At 40.9% G+C, this 21,439-nt stretch overlaps 2 protein-coding genes and 1 pseudogene across 3 annotated transcripts; 2 read left to right on the forward strand and 1 right to left on the reverse strand.

Annotated features, from left to right (window-relative positions):
- The first annotated feature begins 853 nt into the window (after positions 1 to 853).
- LOC142995983 (immunoglobulin superfamily containing leucine-rich repeat protein 2-like) lies at positions 854 to 5,820 on the forward strand. Of its 2 annotated transcripts, XM_076146849.1 has the most exons (3): positions 856 to 1,053; positions 2,349 to 4,286; positions 4,529 to 5,820. In XM_076146849.1, exons 2-3 carry the CDS (start codon positions 2,358 to 2,360, stop codon positions 4,556 to 4,558), a joined length of 1,959 nt encoding a protein of 652 aa, XP_076002964.1. In that variant the 5' UTR covers positions 856 to 1,053; positions 2,349 to 2,357; the 3' UTR covers positions 4,559 to 5,820. The 2 variants fall into 2 exon arrangements, with proteins under 2 accessions (XP_076002963.1, XP_076002964.1); XM_076146848.1 differs by lacking the exon at positions 4,529 to 5,820 and having other exon boundaries at positions 854 to 1,053; positions 2,349 to 4,505.
- Positions 5,821 to 7,834: 2,014 nt separating this feature from the next.
- LOC142996010 (receptor for retinol uptake stra6-like) lies at positions 7,835 to 16,550 on the reverse strand. Its single transcript, XM_076146879.1, has 17 exons — positions 16,450 to 16,550; positions 15,822 to 15,888; positions 14,775 to 14,860; positions 14,556 to 14,695; positions 14,164 to 14,330; positions 13,820 to 13,927; positions 13,066 to 13,133; positions 12,177 to 12,256; positions 11,070 to 11,131; positions 10,768 to 10,930; positions 10,438 to 10,513; positions 9,863 to 9,996; positions 9,313 to 9,430; positions 9,067 to 9,168; positions 8,649 to 8,812; positions 8,309 to 8,446; positions 7,835 to 8,061 (listed from the first exon to the last, which is right to left on the reverse strand). Exons 1-17 carry the CDS (start codon positions 16,548 to 16,550, stop codon positions 7,835 to 7,837), a joined length of 2,001 nt encoding a protein of 666 aa, XP_076002994.1.
- Positions 16,551 to 19,783: 3,233 nt separating this feature from the next.
- LOC142996011 (tryptophan 5-hydroxylase 1-like) lies at positions 19,784 to 20,956 on the forward strand (annotated as a pseudogene).
- The last annotated feature ends 483 nt before the right edge of the window (positions 20,957 to 21,439 follow it).

The raw sequence follows: 21,439 nt of genomic DNA on the forward strand, positions 1-21,439 counted from the left end.
CCCTAGCGACTCCAAAACAAACCTGCATATGATGCTGTCAGGAAGAAATGAACAGCCTGACTGATGTGATATTTTCCTTTTCAATTTCCTAAAAACAATTTTGAGCTCCAATCATTTCAGATTCATCTGCAAAGTAATTAGTCTTTATTGTAATCTGACTGTGGTTATGTACTTTTTGTACTTATTGTCTGTCATCTGTCAAGTTTTGTATTTATGGCTGAATGTGTCTTTAACACAACGGTAGTCAAAATTGATAAATGGACATTGATTGATAAGTCCTCAGCCTGACACAGAACGCTCTGACTGTGCTAATATGCTCTACATGAAGTTCACAAAACAACACACTTTCGCAAGCGGTGCCTGGAAGGAGAATGCAGCCAAGACACCACAGGCTTAGAATTGATCAATCTTCAACCAATACATGCAGCTATGGTGTTATTGTGAGATTCTTCATGACCCATCTTTTCCATTTGTGCATAAAGGCTGTGTTGGGCTCAGATGTTATCAATCAAAAGTAAGTCCATTTGCAAAAACAAGCATTTATATTACATTTTCATATTTTAATCTGCATTTCAGGACAATGTAAACCTAATTTGACTTGTGTTTATGTTTAAATAAAGCATGTAATATGTGTTTGTAAATGAGATCTTAATTTGTCTGACCCTAATTAATTCTACAGACCATCAGATAAAATAAAAAGATCAAATGATTAATTAAAGCGGGGGATGTTTCCTCTTAATTGGTGTTGTGAAGGTCGACGTTGACGCTCTGTGCGTGTGTGCGCGCGCGTGTTTGTTCGTAGTGTGCGTGCGTGTGTGTGTGTGTGTGTGTGTGTGTGAGAGAGGCACGGTGTGTTCAGGAGGACTTCAGACAGGCAGACAGACAAACAGACAGACAGGTAGACAGCCAGACAGACGGACAGACTGGATTTCGCTTCCAAACTTGGATTTGGACTCCCCAATGTCAGTGTGATGCCATTTTGTCTGTGAGGGCGGCGGAGCGGGAGGATTCATCCACCAAATCATTAAAAATAACAACAAAATCTCAGCAAAGGTAAGCTGTTGTCTACTCAAGCAGGTGTAGGGATAATCCACCTTTCTCTCCCGTCCCGCTTCAATATGTGGGACCGGGGCATTTGCACATATATGAAAGTTCGTGTCGGTCTCTGTGTTGATGTTTACGAATGATGTTGCGTTCACTGTCGCGGTGTTTGTTGCTTGGTCAGCGGTTTGCGTCCCAGATGTGACGCCGCCAATAAGCAGCAGGCGGCGGCGAGGACAGAGAGGCACCGGCTACTGCGTAGTTAGAAACCCAGGAGCACTTTCATCACTTTACAAGCCTTCAGTGTCTGGGTAAACACCGCATACGGCGTTATTAGCGTCATGTTATTTATTATATCTTATTATTATTATCTGTTTTCTGTAATGCTTCAACAAACAAACGTTACTTAATAACCGCAATGCTCCAGTTTTGTCTCCATACACAGGATTAATTTCGTCACATTTTCGAGACAGAAATAGATGTTAAGTCAGGCCACAGGCTCCCTCACCAACCTAACAGAGCACCCAGGGAGCGCATATGTACCGCCTCCAAGGCCGAGAAGTCCTCCAAACCAACAGTTCTTTATTTGTTTCTTTAAAAAAAATCTAAGATCACACTATTGTTGCTCAATCATTGATTCCACCAAACTGATGAAGCAGAATTACAGCTGAATTTATATTAACTCGCACATGTGAATTTGTTTTAGCACTTGAAGTTAGTTGCATCTAAATATGTATCCTGATACCAGGATTTATGGAGATATCAACTAAATTAATTCATTAATATAGGGCTGTCTTGTTGTCATTATCTGCAAAAAATTTACAATTTATCTGATGCCCAGATGTTGGGATGAACTACAAAAGCTATGATTTGTTTGGGAATCATATATTTGGGCTTGTTATTTCGTAATGTTTTTCTTTACATGGTGTCTCTGCAGGCTCTGACAAGACAAACACAGATGTTGCCTTCTGACGCATCAAGACAGACACTCAAGTGACCCTGTTTTGATGTTAACCATCTAATTTGTGCACATTCAGTGGAAATTGTAACATAAATATTGTGTAACATAATAGATTTTCTTGAAACGCTGATATAAAAGCCACATTTCTACTTGGGGTAAAACTTAAAAGATCAGAAGAGATTGTATATGTAAAGCTGCTCTTAATAGCTTTGACTTCTGCTATTGAGTTGCAATGCTTTTACTTTCACGAGCTCACTGCTTTGTGTCATTTTGCATGAAATATGCTACACAAGGAAAGTTTGTTATTCTGTTTGATTGATGGGCTCTGTGTGACACTGTTTTACAGGAGCAGAAAATGGCAGATATTGTCTTCTTCAACCTGTGGATGGCGACGGTCTTCTCCATGGGTCAGTGCTGCCCTGAGCTCTGTAGCTGCTTTGAAAAATACAATATACATTTTGCTGATTGTGCCTGCAAAGGCTTCGTTGAGATCCCAAGCACTTTGCCTCCCAATACCATGACTATCAGTCTCACAGCTAACAGGATCAGTTTGGTACCATCAGGGATTTTTGACAATGTCACCCTTGCAACGTCACTGTGGCTGTCCCACAATGAGCTCGTCTCCATTGAAGAAGGTTCACTTGCGCCCTTGATTAATTTAAGGAACTTGGACATCAGCCACAATCACATTGTAGATTTTCCCTGGGAGGATTTGAAAAACCTCACAGCCCTGACGCTCCTAAAGATGAGCTACAACAAGTTGGTCAACCTGCCAGGAGATGCCTTCAGCAACCTGAAGGACCTGAGAGCCCTCCGTCTCAACAACAACAGGTTCATAACCATAGCTGAGGGAACCTTTGATGGCTTGATTTCTCTCTCCCAATTACAAATCTTTAACAATCCATTTGCATGTAACTGCTCCCTGGACTGGTTTAGAAGCTGGATTTTGACAACCACCATTACAATCCCACAGCAGGATGCAGTCGTTTGTGCAAATCCGGAAATATTTAAAGGGAACATGATTGGAACATTGCCTGAATCAAAGTGTGCAAGTCCAAGTGTTACTATAAGTATAAATATTAACAGTACAAACATGTATGAGGACGTTTTGTTGGTCTTGACTTGTGAATTCAAGGGAAACCCAGAGCCAGTGGTCACATGGACCATAAGCAGCGAAATCCAGAGGCGAGAGTTTGCTTTGTCATCCACAGAGGATTCCTCACTGGCCAACAATACCATTAGAGTCTATAGTAATGGGACTCTGATTGTTTCACGCCTCAGACAGGGCGACAGTGGAAACTACAGCTGCTCCGCCATCAATGCATTTGGTAAAGAAGAAGATTTGGTGTCAGTGGAGGTCGTTGCTTCACCCAAACCAAAAGAGGATGTGACTGCAACAGCCATTGACACCAAAACACACCCACCTACACACCAAACAGCAACAACACCTGTGTTTGATTCTACCAGTCCCCTTGATTTCAGCAGTGAAGAGCTCATACATAGTGTCCCCATCTCATCGCCGGCAGTGATGCAGAGATCTGCAGAGATCAAGTCCGAGTCCAGATCTCCTTCAAATGCTGCAAAATGCGGTTTGACAGCCACTACGCAGTTCATCTCTAGCCACGCCTACAACAGGAGCATGGACGACATCAAGCAGTACACCTTTGACTTTGGTGTTATCGCGTTAGGTGTTTCAGAAACGGAAGCAACAGTACGTCTCAACCCTCTTCTCATACCAAAGGAGGCAAACACCAATCAGGATGCCAGTTCAGAAGATGATGACTCTCCAGATCCGTCAGAGGCTTCCGGAATAGCTAGCATGAATGGGTTGTACCTGTGTGTCACCAACGACCGCAAACGTTCAGCGGTGCAGTGGTCTCGGATCAAAGAAGGCGTCAACACATATCAATTCAGCAATTTACATCCCAGTACAAACTACTCGCTTTGTTTGACCTACAGAGGAGAGGACTGTGAGGTTCAGGTGTTGTTCAGCACCAGGAGGAGGGCTGCCAACCTGCTCATCATCATCTCCGTCAGCATCTGCCTCCTGACAGTATCCACTGTGCCTCTTCTGGCGGCCCTGTGCTTCCACCTGGTCTACAAATATCGCAGCAAGACCTACAAGCTGATCCTGAAGGCCCAAGACCAGTACCACATGAAGGGGAGCTTCAACCTCCGCGCCCCATATACTGAGTCTCAGAGGAAGATTAATGGCAGCCAGCTGGACGGGGAAGATGAAGACGAGGAGAGCCAGGACAAAGAGGCAGATACAGAGGAGAGTATGGTAACGGAATCGTTTACTTTGTCTCAGTGCAAAGGGAATTTAGACGACTGCGATGATGAATCAGAGTACAGCGATCGGCTCCCTTTAGGGGCCGAAGCTGTGAATATCAGCTTTGCAAATCAGTGAACCACATACGACCATAATGTAGGCTTATTGTTTCCTGTTTGTGTTTCTTTACACCCGTTATTTAAAAAGAGATTATATTTTGTGTCATCTCATCTCCTGCTCCTTTTCCACTACAGAAACGTCTCCAGATCAAGGAACCATTTTGAAGTACTCAGATACATAAGTACTCCTGGAGGTAGTGCTGTCAGAAGGCCGGGGAAATACCATGGCTGAGTCTGCAGTAATAATGTTCAGGCTGATACATTCCTGTTTCTGATTGTTGAGTGTTGCAGTTTTTAAGCTATTATGAATTCTTTATAATCATTATTGTGACATTATTACATTTTTTGAGTTCTGGAACCATTCAACTCCTGGACTAATTACTCGACTTAATTTCTGTTTCTTTTGTTTTTGTACTTAAGTAAGTGTCAGAGCAAGAGCAATAATCAGAATTGAGGTTAAGTGCCAAATCTAAATACCAAAGTTTTACCAATTGATTGATTTTTCATTTCAAAGAAAATGCATACATTTGTCTCATTACAGTCTCATGTCTTTGAAATTACAGACAGAAAGCAGAGAAAGTTGCCAATGTTGGGAGTATAACTCAGTAAATTGACTCAGATATTGTATTTGGTGCTGAATGCTCCAAATTTGAAAAAGTAAACCCTCTTCCTATGTAACAAATTATTTATATATACGTGTATTATGTTCTATACTACATACATACTTCATGTGTGAGTTGTCCAGTATTTCTGTTTTGGAAGATTTCCTACTGACAAATTGATGATTAAGATCTCAGTTTATGAGTTTTGGAGACTTTTCTCTCTTATGCTCTTACTGCATAAGGGGATCTGGAGCCGTGAGGTATACATTATCATCTCATCTCTGAACATTAACAATCATTCATTTAACAGCCTAAAGGGACGTGTAAGCAAGACGTGCTTAGATTTACTTGAAGGGGACATATTAAGGTAAATAAATTACCTTTACCTTTATATCAGACAGATTTATGCGTTCTTATTTTCATTCAGGGGTATTTCTTGATTTCATTTGTAAGGCAAAATGGACGCCCGGACCATTAGTAGACATCTCAAAATGAAGCCAATATTTAGTTGTATTCCTATGTTGATGTAATTGTTTCATCAACGCTTTACCTTATTTTAACTTCAACATAAAAAGCTAAAGATGATGCTCTTGACCAGAGAGAGGAATGCTGCGTTTAGTCTATTCCTCTTCTCAGATGACGGCCCACACATCTGGTCATATGGAGGGGTAACTTGGTGAAGGAATGTCCCCTGACCTCTGGGGGAGGAGGGGGACAATGGACAAAGTGATGGATACAGTGGCACATTTCAGTCTCCAGTCAGTGGGTGTTACTAGGAGCGGGTGTGGCTGCCGTCCATTGGTTTGTGGAAAAAATATGTCAATGTCCAGGGTAAGACTCTTCAAGATGCCAGTTTGGAGGAAACTCTTTCTTTTGCTCTCTTCCTCCTCGGCTCTCTCTGCTCCTCTCTTCTCCTGGCTTCTGTGCTTCCTCTTCCATTCCTGTGTTCTCTTTGATCATCGTTCCCTGGTTTGAGTGCCTTTATTTATTTTATTATTTGTAGCGTTTTGAGTTTTTGCTTTCCATTCTCTCAGTTGTTGCTTATGTTACTGTGATGTAACCTATCTAACGTCTCTTGTAACGTATCCCTCTCTGCATAGCTAAGCATCACTGAATCACAGCGGCATTGTTATTCATTGATGGAGCTGGATAAAACAAAGTTAACTATCTCTGTTCTGAATAATAAGCATAATTTGATGTGCCATTCTTAATTTCCCTTACTGGCTGCATTCAAACATCAAGGTATCACATATGATAAATATTTTTCCCCTTTAAGTAAAAATAATTAAAACTGAATTCAGGACTTGTGTAATATGTGTAACAGTGTTTTTCTGTGGTAGTACTCTCAGTATTTCAGTACTGAAAGGCTCTTTGTCACTATAATTACTGTCGCCTTACAAGCTTAAATGTCATTTTGTTCCATATTGCACAGCCGGTGAACAACCATAGCTGATTCTATAGGAATGTGAGGACACAAACATGTAACTCTGCTGACACCATGTATGAACACTGGAAAATTATTGGGAAAAATGTAGAGTTTATGTAGATGATAATAAATAGCCTGTAACATTCAAAAATACAGATATTCTGCTTTAAGACTGCTTCAATATGTGCTGTTGTGTTGAAAGTGGAAAATTTGATCGCTTCATATCGCTGACAATGTGGAGTGTAAATGTTTCCAATAATATGTCAAGCCATCTGCAGCTCTGTAAAGATCGATTTCAAACTAAATAAGTGTTCTAAACGTGCTCTTTGTCACGCTAATAAAACTGATCAATATTATCCACTAAACCTAAATCAGTGTGTCAGCCACAGCACAGACATGTGAAGTTATTGTGACTGTGTTTGTGTGTATTTTGGTAAATTGCTGTTTGATATAGAAGTCGCATGCTGCCTTACATTGTGAGTAGCAACACCCTGTTTGGTGGACTTGTCCTCACGTCTCAATGTTTTTAATCACTGTAATAACGAAAAGAAATGTGTTATTTTCAACTAAAATGTCTCACTTAACTCAATATTCTCCTCGTCCAATGTGCCTCAATAAAGTTTTGACAAAGAAGAAAAACTCATGGTTGTTGCTTTATGTCTCCAAAGCCTTATTGTTTTTTTGTTGTTGTTTTTTTGCTATTTGTTTTTATTGAAGCAAACATTTTACATGACATTGCGCATACAACTGTAGGATATTTTGGAGATCATTTTTTTGACAGAAAGAGGGGGAAAGCCTGATTGTTGATATAGAATCTAGGGGCTGATCGAGTCTCACCAATAACCCGTTAAATTTCATCATTGATTTGAGGCGACTCGGCGTACGGTGGCATTTATTCATCAGCAGTTTGTGAACAGCTCAGTTTGCAGTTAAAGCATCAACCATCATGGCGGTCGTCTCCCCAGCGACTTCATTTGATTTTATAACTGCTTAAAATGATCAGAGGGAAGTTACGTCCAAACAATGACAAAGATGTTGTTCTTTTTGTTAGTGGGAGCATTCTTGGTGATGTTTGTCCTTTATGTACCACGTTTACCCTTCAAATAGCCCATATGTCAGAGCTATTTCTTCAATAGCACAAAGATAGAAGTTAAGATAAAAGTATAGATAATGAAATGTGTCAGGCTGTATTGACAGTAATATAAACACATCACAAAGACAGTTTTCCTTATGTACTATTTTTCCTTACAGTACTTTGCACGTATACGTCACATGAGGTGTGACATTATGCAAGTTTCAGGGTCAAAGGTCATAGGAAAACACCACTACAGACAACAGGATCATTGCGAACCCGCTAAGTGAATGGTTAATATCACCACAGATGCTCCAGTTCCCCCAAAACTGTACAGTTAACTAGTTGTCCTCGCATTTGTCTTGGTTTGCTGGTGTGTCAGTGCACTCAGTGGGCTTGGCAGTGCTGCGGTTGGGTGTCCCATTCAGGATGTTGTCGGAGGTCTGTGGGGTCTGGAAGTGCTTCCTGGAGCCCAGGAGGGACGGGTTATTGACCAGCGTGTACAGCAGCTGCCAGCGGCGGCGGATCCTGCCGCTGCTGTCCACCTTGCTCGGCCTCTCCTCAACCCCTGAAAACATGGAGGAGCAGGCTGTCAGGGCAGAAACCACAGCGCTGAGGGGTCAAAGGTAATTCAGTCACATCCGTTTCAGTGTATTGGTCATGGACATGGACATCGCCTGGTAAACACGACAACTCTCCCCAACACTCATGAACACGCCATGTGGCTCATTTTGCTTGTAGCATGTTTCTGTGGGGGTTGGTGTGTGTATATACAGTATGTGTGTATGTGTTGGTGTGTAGTTCACCTCCTTTACCTTCCTCAGCCTCTCGCATTTTGCGTCCCGCGCTGCCACACTGAACCAGCATGTCCAGCAGCTGCCCGCAGAAAGCTTTCATCACTGGATGAGTCTGACTGACCTCCACCTTAAGGAAGTGGCTGTAGTAGTAGTAGGCTAGATGGGAGGTCAAAGGTCACACAGATTTTGGCCTTTTCAGTGGCAATTTCTTCCTATTTCATACACTGAAATAACAACAGCCTTCATTTCAGGAACATTCACAAGAAGAGATAATAGGATAATCATGTTAGACCTCTACACCATAAGGCCCTGACCATAATGGCTCCAGTAGAGTGTGTTGCTTTGGTGGTGGTCTCACCCGGGTCGTAGGACTCTGCTGTGCGGTGCAGCAAACTGATGTCAATGCGGCCCAGGTGGACAATGTTGTACAGAGCACTGATCACCATCCTCCATATGGCCACGATCATTCCCAGCACAGTGTTGATCAGGAAGAGCAGATACGTCAGCAGGAACAGACTCTCTCTGCAAATGTGTCAGGACTCATGATTGATATTGACTTTAGCAGATCAGTGCAGATCACATGTTGGGGATTGTAGATTGCTGGCAAATGGGAAATGAACTAGAGGCAGCAATATTTTACCAGTATATAAAAAACATCACTTACATCACCTATATAATCCAGGACCTAAATTTCAAACAGCACATTTAACGATAACATAAACTATAGAAGGACTTCATTTTATTGATATGAAAATGCAACCAGTAAATATTTGTACCTGTTGTTCAAGTCTCGGGTGCCAGCTTCCTTTTTGATAAAAGCAAACTTAGCAGTCACATGCTGAAGCACTGTGGCCAAGATCAGTGTCAGCCACGCTGGCCTGACACACACACAAATGCAGAGGGAGGGAGAGAGAGAGAGAGAGAGAGAGAGAGAGAGAGAGAGAGAGAGAGAGAGAGAATAAATCATATGTGTTATAATGAGTGAGTAAAAACACATTGTCGTGCTAGTGTTGCTGACTCACCATGCTATTGCCGCCATTTCAAAGACAATGAGGTTCCGACCGTGAAAAATTGGGATAATGATTATAAACACCAGGAACAGGAAGCAGATGAAAAACACAACAGTCTGGATCACAATTCCTGCAGAGAAAGCAAAGAAATTAGAAGCTCTACACAACGAATACAAAAGCTTTCCAAATGTATTGATATGAATAAATAAGAAAGGAAAGACAGAGTTTATCGTGTGTGTGTGTTGGTGTGTGTGTGTGTGTGTGTGAAGCATATGAAAATGTCACTTCCCATCAGACTTGAAAACATCTGGATGGTTTCATGTACCTAATAAACCTCTGCCATGGTAGAAGAAACATTTTGTTCCATTCTTTATGAAACCATTCACAGATTTTCCAGGCCTTCACACTTCAATCAGGCACTTCTTCAGCATTTGGCAAAAATGATCAGCAATTGCAGTCACAATGCATTTTCTTCAGGAAATGCATTTCTACTTCAAAATGCAACTCTCCTGCTTGTTTTGTTTATCCACCCTCAGTTCATGACATTTGGCTCCTCACCCACCGAGGCAGACGACAGCCGCCTGGTATCCTGTCAAACCCATCCAGCAGATGACTCCCGGTTTAGATGCACACAGCGTCTTCTGGCAGTTGTACAGATTGTAAACAGCTCCCTTATACATCCCCTTCACGTTTGACCTGAAACACATGAAAGTAGTGACACAGTGGTGTGTTCAGCCATTTTGTCCTGTTTACGTACTAAACACTGTACTTAACATTGTATCTCCCATTGTCTTGTATCCAGGAGCCATTAGCTACCCCAATGTTGCCTATAGGAGACACAATTCTGTCTTCTTCAAATCCCAGTCCCATGACTAGAGATACATAATTCTTATATTGTAATATCTAGGATGTTTCAAGGAATTTGTTCAGGTCGTTGGTGCGATCAACATATAACAGCAAAAGTGAATCTACAGTAAAAACATAGCAATCAAACTAACAGAACAAAGTGTTCAATTTATCAGGAATTAAGTTAAAGAAATGTGTGATTCCCACGATGAAACCATATAGAGTGTTTAATCTCCAGCAAACATTTCAATCTAAGGTTTTAATGGGAAGGTTTTTTTTTATTTTCCTCACCTGTGAAGCACCATGGACCTCATGAGCATGACCAGACTGACCAAACAAGAGAGCGCCATCGCACAAATGTAGCACACTATCAAAGCAAGAAAAGAAACAAAACAATACACAGTGGAACACAAATCTTCATTATGACTTACATATCATGTGCAAAAGTGCAAAATGCAAAAGTAAAGAATACAAGGAAAGCAAACATTTCAGCATATTGCTGTGTTCAATGCGGAGTGAGAGACCACAGCAGAGACTAGTGGACATCTGCTGTTCACACCATCAAAGCAGTCATGGTAATCAATTTCTAAGCTGCTTTGGGCAATTATCTGCTGTACAAACCTTCCAACAACCAAGCATAGAAAGTCACAATTCTGACGACCTCCATCCTGTCCTCTGACAGGACAATGCCGAAACCGAGCAACAGGAAGGCGATGTTTTCATCGATACCGGCGCGAACGATGTGCAGCGTGGGAACAATTACGACGGTTAACAACAAGGCCGTCTGAGAGGAGACAAACGTGCAGATGCCAGAAACTGTTCATGCAGGATGAATTAAAGATGTCTACAAATGCTTGAGATATTTAGCTGCTTGGAAACATAATAAATAAATTAAACAATTAATCACGTCTAATCAGACTTACATGATAAATTGCGACGAAGGCAACAAACACAGACACAGCCAGCTTGAGGGGAAAGCGAAACACTGGAAAAGACAAGAAGATAATACCCTTTTGGAGATTTGCATTTACACTTAGACGGTTGATTGATTAATTATGAACTTAGCATTGTAATATTTTTCCAACTCCACACATCATGTTTGAGAAGAGGTGGAGGTCTGAGGGGCAAAGGCTTTGTCTTTTTTGTTAAGCCAATGAAGAGCTGCATACCACACCTCTGTATGGAGTTGTAATGATGTGGTTTTTATATACCAGCTAATTTAAATCCCCAGCACTGTGATTGAGTGAGTTTGTATAGTTACATTACATTAGAACAGGATGTTTTATCTGTCAATAAGAAGAGGAGGGGGGTTGCAGATCTTGGGGTTCTAGCTATGGTTACTTAATGCCCAATAACTATGTTGTGGCAATCTTTATGTTGTTTTGAGTTAACAACTTGATAATATTGTGAATATATATAATATTGTATAAATGTACCTTTGATTTTCATGTAAATATGTTAAGTATGCTAATTGGTGAAACCCCAACTGCGGCGGTACATGCTAGTGAGACCATCTCAGTCTCACTCTCAAGTTGTGTTTGGAGCTAACAAAGACAGGTATGTTGACGGAGCACTTCGCTTGTCAAAGGACACCCAAGTTACTTTGTCCACAGAGGGGGGTGTAAGAAGGTTGCAGCAAATAAAGCTGAAGTTTGTACTTGAAATACTTTTGAAGTGAAAGACCAGTTTTCTTTTTTGCTGCGTCTGGAGAACTGCATTATGGGTAATGAAGTTCTTCTGTGGACACTTTGTGGGATGAATTTGAGGTGTATTGTCTCCTGTTCTAGTGTTGTGTGTGTGCATATGTGTCACTATGTTCATTATGTGTTGGCTTAGACATGTGAAGGCTGCATATTTGTTCTATTTTGCTTTTGTTTCACATTGTTATATCATGTATCCCTCACAGAAGAGGGTGTGGAGTGAACTTCTACAGTCCCTGTTACATGTTGTATCATTACAGTGAAGCAAAGGAAAATCCATAGAGTGCTGCAGTGACGTGTTGTGTCTTAAGTCTGCTAGAGCGTACACACCTTTCTCTGGAATATAAATGTAACCCTTTGGTGCGTTCAATATTCTCTCCTTTAGTGTTGGTCTGTCTGTATTTGAAGAGCTGTATGAACACAGAGAAGGAATATGTTAGTGTGGTCAGAGGTCCATTGTCTTATTTTGAAATCTTTGTTCAATGTGTGATTAAAGCAAAGGTATTTCTTGCTGCACCACTGTGCACACTGAGGGAAACCAGGACATGTGTATCTCTTTATACACATGAATATGCCCACATATCAAATATTATAATCTGATTCTTGAAAATACTATAAATACATTGAAATTGGCACCAAGCCTAGATTGTGCAACTGTCAATGGAGTTCTGCAATCGTGTAAACAATCTCTATTTGTCAGCATCCTATGCATGCATTTCTGTCCTGACATGCAGTTCTTCCTCTCACAGACCAATAAGCACTGAGTCTTGTGTTATCAGGTTTTGACTAAATTGTGTTCATTCTGTTCCATGTACAACTAACTGCAGTCTTCATCCATAATGCAGGACAGACAGAAATCGTACCATACCATACCATACCATACCATACTATACCATACCATACCATACCATACCATACCACACCATACCATACCACACCACACCACACCACACCACACCACACCACACCACACCACACCACACCACACCACACCACACCACACCACACCACACCATACCATACCATACCATGTCACTTTGCTGTTGAATTGATGAGGTGTGTTTTGTCATTTTGTACCAAATTTGTTGCTTAACCCTCAGAACACTATCATATCAAAATTGATCCATCACGTTATGATCACCTCCATGACATTAAGGTTAAAGGTCACGGTGATATACTGAATAAACACAAATGGAATCCATGTCTTCTCTCCCATCACCTGACAGCTGAAGAATTTTTCTGTAGAAGTGACTTCACATAGTCTGTGTAGTAGCTGCTGTCAAGGTCCTACAAACAAAGACAGAGGTTATCAGGTTGTTATGATCAAATCAGTGTTTGTAACATTCTAATAGTTGTCTCAAAGCGTGTTTACAGCATAAGAAATCCTTTAACCTGTTTGTTTATTTACTTTTTCAACTTTTAAAGCCTATTAAACATCTTTGTCACATTCAAAGTCAGTGTAAAGTTGTTCCCATATGTGAAAATAATACTCTGAGACATTTTCAGAGGCGATTGTAAGGAGTGATGTGGCCTGAACTTACAACTAGCGGGCCAGAATGAAGTACATCTCTGTGTCATGTGATCGTTACTGACCAATCACATAGTTGTTGTGAGGGAAAAAATGTCATGCGACCATTCCAAGGAGTTTTTCTCTCAACCATAAGAGAAAACTAGAGAAAGATTACACCTGCTGCTGAAACAAACAGTTTATTGTGTAATGTGGCAGGGGGGGAAACATCACCTCTCCTGCCATAATCTGTTTAACCTGCTCTGTTCTGCACAAGCTGCTTACTGTAATCACGCTGCTGCCTCACATATTTCAGATTCAAGCATCTAAATTCTGCTGCACAAGATGAGTTTCTGTGTTGCTGTTTCAGAAACTGTTTTGCGTACATGTTTTCCTCTGTGTGATGGCTGAACATGTTTGCATGAATTCATCATTTGCCAAATAAAGAGCATCTGTGTTTTCTCACCTCTTCAGTTTTTGGCCCTCTGACAAAAAGCAAAGGAAACTGGACACAGAGATACATGAGACAGGCCAGCTGAGGAAGACTAGCGAGCAGAGCGTAGAACTTATAGATCTGTGAAGAGAGAAAGGAGTTACTAATCATGGACAAACAAGCTAAAAGTTCATTTAGTATCGAGATTATTAAGATTTCTACTACCAGGAAAACACTCTGACTATCAATGGCTCGACCCTGAAAGATCTGGTAAAAATTCTGTTCTGTAGTTCAAGATTTCCACATTCATTGATTTTTAGGTGACAAAAAGAGACAAATGCTGACTCAAGAGGCTTGACAATTTGTAGATGTTTCACCTCTGGAGTCTTTGGACAGTCGAACTTCTGCCAGAGTAAAACCCCAAAGTGAGTGAAGGAGAGCAGAGTCCCCAACACGTAACCTGCTTTGTGCTGCAAAGTGCTGCAGAGCAGCAGAGGGTAATACAGCAGAGGGTAGTAGAAGATGGCCATGATCTTCATGTACTCTGTGGAAGAAAGAACACAGCAGCCATGATAATCTACATGTGAAGAAATACTTGGAGATATCACAATAAGCATGTTTGGTTCAGTTTAGGGGTTTTCTTTGTGCTATTTTATTCTACAAATGTTTGACTGATTTGTCTAATAACTTATTATATTTCTGCATCTGAACCTGCTTCAGCGACCTCACACAGATGTTTTATCTTCACATAAATAACACAAATGTCCACCTTTGATTTCTGCTGGAGTGTCTTTGGAGAAAGGAAGCGGGTCTGGTGAGATTAACAGCACTGCCAGCTTGCTGAAGATGAGTCCAAAAACAGCCATGGCGACGGTTTTGTTCTGGGTCTGATCCAGAAAGTTGGCCGGACTGTGGATGGCACAGAAACATGACCTGAGGCCACAGCGCAATGTTTGGTGAAGCTGCGTGTGATGAAGGTCTCACTCACCTGAAGATGTTGGAGGATCCTCTGGCAAATCCCTGGCATAGTTTGTTTTTCCTGCTCAGAGCTGCCAGGATCAGCAGGACCACGAGCTGAGGGGAGAACAGGTGTGACCAAATGTGATCAGGTAGACATTACATTTTCTAACCTCACTGTGTTTAAAAGCTTGAGTTCAGAGGACAGAGAGAAGGGATGGAGAGAGAAGATAAAGATTTTAGCAAGTGATCATTTTTTCTTTAAATCAGCAAATCTTGATAATGAACTCATTGGAACATAAACCAGAGTAAAAAACATCACAATTTTATTGTCATCAAATGATTATAATGTAAGACATTGCTCTATTTATGGCTGCGTCTACGCAAACCTAAAAATATGGGGGAAAAAAACCTTATTTAAGTTAACGTATAGATAACATGAGAGACCAGACCAGATGTGTACAGATTGAGCTATTCAGTAGTTTCAAAAGTATAGAGAAGACTGAAAAGTCTTGAGCCTAGAGATATGGAGCAGAAACTGAAACGTCTATCGGGATAAACTGACCCACAAACAAGCTGCAGCGCCCTAGAAAAACAAACTCATTATGTGCTGAATGATCCCCCAGTTGTCTGATCAGAGTCACAGAGACTCAGAGCATTCTGGCATTCACTTACAACAAACAAAATAATGGTACACATTATTAAGCTACAATCTAACTAAAGCTCCCTCTGACGTCACCGTCTGAAGATTAGTTTGTCCTGTATGTTGTGTTGCTCGGCTTTGGGTGCCTCTGGAATTTAAATGTTAGATTCACTGAGCTCGAGTGTACAGAAGAGGAAAAGCAATGCGCAATGGCGACTTGCCTCGTTCCTGCGCTCTTGTTACAGTGCCATGGAATAAAACAATTGTGCTGAAGGCGAAAAATTGCTGTGGCTACACAAAAACTGAAGATCTTGTTTGATAAATTTGATTTTTGTGTTTTTGTGTCTGACGGGACAAAACACCATTGACAGACTTGTTCATGCACCATCAATATGTAAACCAGTGTGACACCAGCTGTAACGTTGCTGCACTTACAGATGTGGACAGTATACATATGTGGAACAGCCGCTCATCTGCTGTGGGGTCACAGGGTTCAATAATCCTGTGATTAAAAAAATAAAAATAAAAAAACAACATCAATACCTGAATCACCTGAAGTGCAAAATCCGGCCATGACCAGTCAATGCAATTCCATTAGAGACTCTATGACTGTAGGATCGGTTCATAAAGACCATTACTGAATGATGAAAACGATTTGATGAAAGATTTGTTGTTGGAGATGTGTTGCTCAATCGTAAATGTTTTGCTGTTTAAATCCTGCTATTCCCAATTTACATTGACACAATGCAGAATGTTCTCACAATATCAAAGAGGACCTTGAACTTCCTGTAAAATTTATGTGACAAATTGGAATTTGGTGTTCAGAAAGACATTTGTAATGCATTTTGTAATATAGGTCAGAAAAATGGCATGTAAAAATTAATATACATATATCAGCAGGAATCCACTAAAAGTGCCGATTCTGTACATACAACAAAAAAAATCAACAAAAACAGGTAAAACGATCAATCTAATCTATAGTGCAGCTGATAATTCATGGATTCATGGATCACGCTCAGATTTAATGCTGATGTTGTCCTCAGAGGAACATCTGCATACTCACTCTTTGGGCGGTTTGGTCGGCTCTGCGTTGTTGGAGTACCAGTCTGAATATTCGTAGTAGGAATAATCAAAAGGCTCATATTCAGCCACGCTCTGATTCATCTCGACTGCTCAGATCCAGCAAACCAAATGAACTCTGGCCCAAGACAAAAAACGAAATCCAGCACAGATCTTCACAGTCACTAAAGGTCGGGTCACAATTGTGATTATTCTCCGTCTCTCTGCTCTGCTGCCGGAGGGTCGTCAGCACAGTTTGGCCCAAGCAGCTTGACACATTCCAGATTAACAAAGCAGCAGATTAAAACCAGCACAGAGGGGAGCACAGGAGAACTGAGAGCATTACATTAAAGGCACAATCAGCGATCCAAAAGTTCACCCCAACAATGATGATCAAACCACAGCAGTAAAGCCAAAGCACAAAAACTAGATCATTGATGTTCTGATAAGATTAAAGATTTGCTTGTATGTGAAATTATTGCAAAACACATCAATCAGTCAATTATATATTATGAACAGCTGACAAGGGACATGAGATGCTGAAACAACAATCTTATTTAGCTGAAAATCTTTTATATTCATTTCAAATTCATTTCTTCATTAAAAGCACTGAGAATTATTCACGCAAGCCTTCATGTACGTCACACGCTACTTTTAACAGCTACGTCTGATATGTGTGTGTTTTAGTGTTGAAATGAAAGCACACTTGTGATTCTTGTGGGGATTTACTGTGTCAGTGTTATCAGCCCTAACTTAACTTAAGAGTTTAAGCTTATTATATGGTCAAAATCTCTCACTTCTCTCTCAGGAGCTTTGAGTGAAAAGAGAGAAAAAAAGAGGAGAACAGCATATTCATCATGATTCAACACGCTACAAGAACACGTTTCTGAGGCTCTGGCAGCACAGAGCTGAATCCTCCAGGTTCTCTAATCGCGGCCCGCAAGCTCGCTCACATGACGGAGCGCCGGCCTGCGGCTTGGATCCCAGGATTTTCTGTGCCAGGACGTCGTGCGACAATAAACGTGGCCTCAAAAATGCCAAAGCACCACCTCAACTATTTCTAGGTTACAGTGCAGCTTTTTAACAATCAAATAAGAAAGACACGTTTATTGAAAAGAAAAATTGAAGTTCAATGGGTTAAATATATATGTGACTCATCTCCGTGTTTTACGACTTTTGCCAACCGAACTCGAAATGAAATAACAAATGCTGTGTTGTTTTTCAGTGTTCAGGATCTTTTGCTTTAGATCAGCAGGACAGACAGACAGACAGTACAGCTACATCAGTGTCTATTCCCATTAAAAGCATCAGGCTTCACTGCACCCAGTCATCCATCTGTAAAAGATAGAACTTGACCACACAATGACTAGATACCACTTTCTCTCCAAGAGGAAAACTGGACTCAACATTTCTGTAATTGGAAAGTAAAAGAAAACATTCTGCTCTTCAGTTTAAATTGCTTTTCAGATACTTGTGCACTTTGACTGACACAACTTCAAATTAGACTGAGAGAATCAATAAAAATCTTGTTTTATGTCCCTTAAATGAAGCACATCCTTTCACCAAGGCCACAGACCAGCCCAGAGAAACGTGTTTAATAATATGCACAACTGAAGAAAAACAACTGTAACAATAGAACTGAATTGTCAAATGTGGGTTATTGATTATTGACATAGGACAAAGTAATTTTGGGAATTGTTTGGATCATTTGGATTTAATACAGTTTGGATGTTTGCACAGATAAATGTGAGCACTCTCGGTTTGGGCTGTTAAAAACAATAATAACTTATTTCTGATATACCAGCTACAGGGACTTTCTCTCTCCCTCTCTCTCTCTCTCTCTCTCTCTCTTACTCTGTCTGTAGAAAACTGAGAGGTAGATTTTTTTACGTACTGCTGATCAATGTAGTGGCGTACAAGTTCACTGTAAGCTTCCACATAACAGACCCACAAACCATCAACTGCTGCCTCTGCTGCCCTCTTGCGTCAGGAAAGTTCACTCCAGTCACGTGAAGTTTATTTACTTATTTACTAAAGAAAAGCAGTTATCACAGACTTACAGGCAAATATTGTGTTTACACAATATACAGTGCAGTGCGTCACTCACATCATCCCAATGACAGTTAGACCCTCACCCCACCCACCTGACCCCAAGACACACACACACACACACACACACACACACACACACATACACACACACACACACACACACACACACACACACACACACACACACACACACATTCTATCTACATAGAGAAGTTGAGACACTGAACATCCATAAGTGTGCAATCATGAAATATATTTGACCCGATGGACACTTTGCAAGAGGAGACACAGCTCAACAGAAAAGAAAGTGGCACTAATGAAATGTTAAGGAATTTGATTATACATGGTAAATGTTTTAGTTTAGCTTATTTTAAATTTCAAGCAATTTTTTTTGCCTATATGCCATTTAGAGCAAGAAACTTAAGAAAATAGAAATGGTTGGTCATGAAGTTCTTGTAATTTTTACCTCACCCATTCATTCAGTATTACCTACACTGTGTCTACTATGAGCCTGAATCTGACTTTGAATCTGAAACACCTTTTGCTGTAAATGTTGTGCCTTGGATTTAAATTTTACAGAATTTAATAAACTGGATAAAGGATATTGAATTAATGATTTAGCCGATATAGCGGTGCAGTCTAATGCAATCCAGTTCTATTGTCTGAGATGCTGAAACTGTGTCAGAGAGACACTGACTTGCCATCATGATCATTTTGAGGTTGTGACTGATGGTGGCCTTGTATAAAACTGCATTATATTAAGTAGGAGGTGTAAAAAGGGAGCTTCGTTCTTAAGGCTGCCACAGACTGTGCGATTACTGGCAAAGTTAAACGTTCATTGTGCGTCACATTGTGCATGATGATCCGTCACATTTGAACACATTTACCTCAGAATGTCTGAATACTAAACAACAAGTTAGTATTCTGCTGGGCTTCATTAGATTTATCTATAACCCCTTTGCTTCGTGTTTTGTTTGTTACCCTCCTATCTCATTTCACTTGTTTGCCTGGTTATCTAATTATCATACTGGCACCTCCCCCTTTTCTATGTTTTGCTATTATGGTGTAGTTCATTTACATACATTACATTACATTACGATCATTTGGCAGCACTTTTATCCAAAGCGACTTACATTACATTACATTAACCTTCGCAGAGGGGGGAGCAATTGAGGGTTCGGTGCCTTGCTCAGGGGCACCTCGGCAGGGGCTCGAACCAGCGACCCTCCGGTTCCCAAGCGGAAGCTCTACCCACTGAGCCACTGCCTCCCACATACAGGAAGAACATGTCAACATTGTTCATATCGATTGTTCATATCGAGTCCCGAAAATCCAGGCAAGACAATTCAGAGCTGACTCAGCAACTAAAACTTGCTGATCTATCTGACAACTCCACTGTGCCTCATGATGGTAGGCCATGCTTGATCTTTTTGGAAAGGCCGTTTTGTTCACATGTACACAATATCTAAATATCTATGCAAAATAAAACTAAGAAGTACACTTTTTCATAATCGCAATTTCTTTTCCAGATGTAGCTGTAGAGATCTGGTTTCCTAAGAAGATATCTTTTGTTGGAGTTGGATCTGACTGCAAACCAGATTATAGCAGTTGACTATGAGTTGAATGCAGATCATCCAGTTAGTAATACAAAGACATAATTATGATGATAATGTCATTGCAGTATTTGTGGTTTGTATTAACATGTCCTGCCTAACCATCTGACGATGCCACGTCACCACTCTGTTTCATGTTTTGGAGTCTTTGCCTCTGCACCTTTGAACCATGTACAACTGGTTCAACAACTTGTTGTATATATATCGTTTACAGCGAGGAGGAGGTCCGTACTTGGGGCGTAGTCTTCAGGGAGCTCAGCAAGCTGCATCCCACCCATGCCTGCAAAGAGTATCGCAACAACTTCTCTCTGCTGGCCAAGTACTGTAACTACAGGGAAGACACCATGCCCCAGCTGGAAGACATCTCAACTTTCCTCAAAGGTAAATGTGAAGATGAACAAAATACTGCCGGCATACCAGCACAGAATGAAATGATGCAAAAGCAATCAACAAAACTAACAATTGTGTGTGTATGTAGAGCGTTCAGGCTTCATCCTCGGTAGAAGGATACCTTTCCTCCAGACACTTTCTGGCCGGTCTGGCCTTCAGAGTATTTCACTGCACTCAGTACATGCAACACAGCTCAAACTGTCTGTACACCCGTGAACCGTAAATACACACTCCACATACACACACACACACACACGCAAACATTCACTTTTTTATAGACGGTAAAGCAATACTCGTACTTACATTTGATCATGTCCTTGTTGCACAGACACAGGCCATGAGTTACTGGGTCATATTCCACTACTGACTGATCCCAGCTTTGCTGAGTTCTCTCAGGAGATTGGCTTGGCATCGCTGGGAGCTTCAGATGATGCTATAAAGAAACTAACAACTTAAGAGAACACACACTTTGTTCAAAGCAATTCAGCCGAATAATATCAATCGCTTTTCTCAAGTCCAACATTGGCTCAAATTTCCCAATCCTATTGTCATATTGTGTTTGTGTTCTTCGCTGTCCCAGAGCTGTGATGGTGTCTGGCGAGGCACAAACAACTGTTGTACTCTATTCATGATCTTCAAAATAGCAGAACTAATAGTACTAAGAACAGTCTGTAAATAAAAAGTCCTAATGTACTACATCGCAGACAGCTTTGAGGATGCCATGGCCAAGTTGAGGTCAGTAGAGATCTGCTCTGTAAACGCAGCCCTCCCTTAACATCTGATTCATCACAATCACACATCCCTTGTCTGTATCCTATGCCAATAAGCACTATTCTAATCCTTTCAGACTTTATGTAAAGTTTTACATTTCACCAGGCTATTGATGTAAATCGTTGACAATCTCTATGCAGGGAGTTTGCAAAGACCATGTGTCCACTC

This window comes from Genypterus blacodes, unplaced genomic scaffold, assembly GCF_046128005.1.
Source record: "Genypterus blacodes isolate CSIRO-AG114 ecotype Tasmania unplaced genomic scaffold, CSIRO-AGI_Gbla_v1 ptg000036l_1, whole genome shotgun sequence".
Taxonomy (NCBI): domain Eukaryota; kingdom Metazoa; phylum Chordata; class Actinopteri; order Ophidiiformes; family Ophidiidae; genus Genypterus; species Genypterus blacodes.

Coding starts and splice junctions, on each gene's coding strand:
- LOC142995983 (XM_076146848.1), top strand. CDS start 2,358: ATGGCAGATATTGTCTTCTTCAACCTGTGGATGGCGACGGTCTTCTCC.
- LOC142996010 (XM_076146879.1), bottom strand. CDS start 16,550: ATGAATCAGAGCGTGGCTGAATATGAGCCTTTTGATTATTCCTACTAC. Junction 9,431..9,862: donor GGCGGCTGTCGTCTGCCTCG/GTGGGTGAGGAG, acceptor CTTTCTCTGCAG/GAATTGTGATCCAGACTGTT. Junction 8,813..9,066: donor ACCCGAGACTTGAACAACAG/GTACAAATATTT, acceptor ACACATTTGCAG/AGAGAGTCTGTTCCTGCTGA.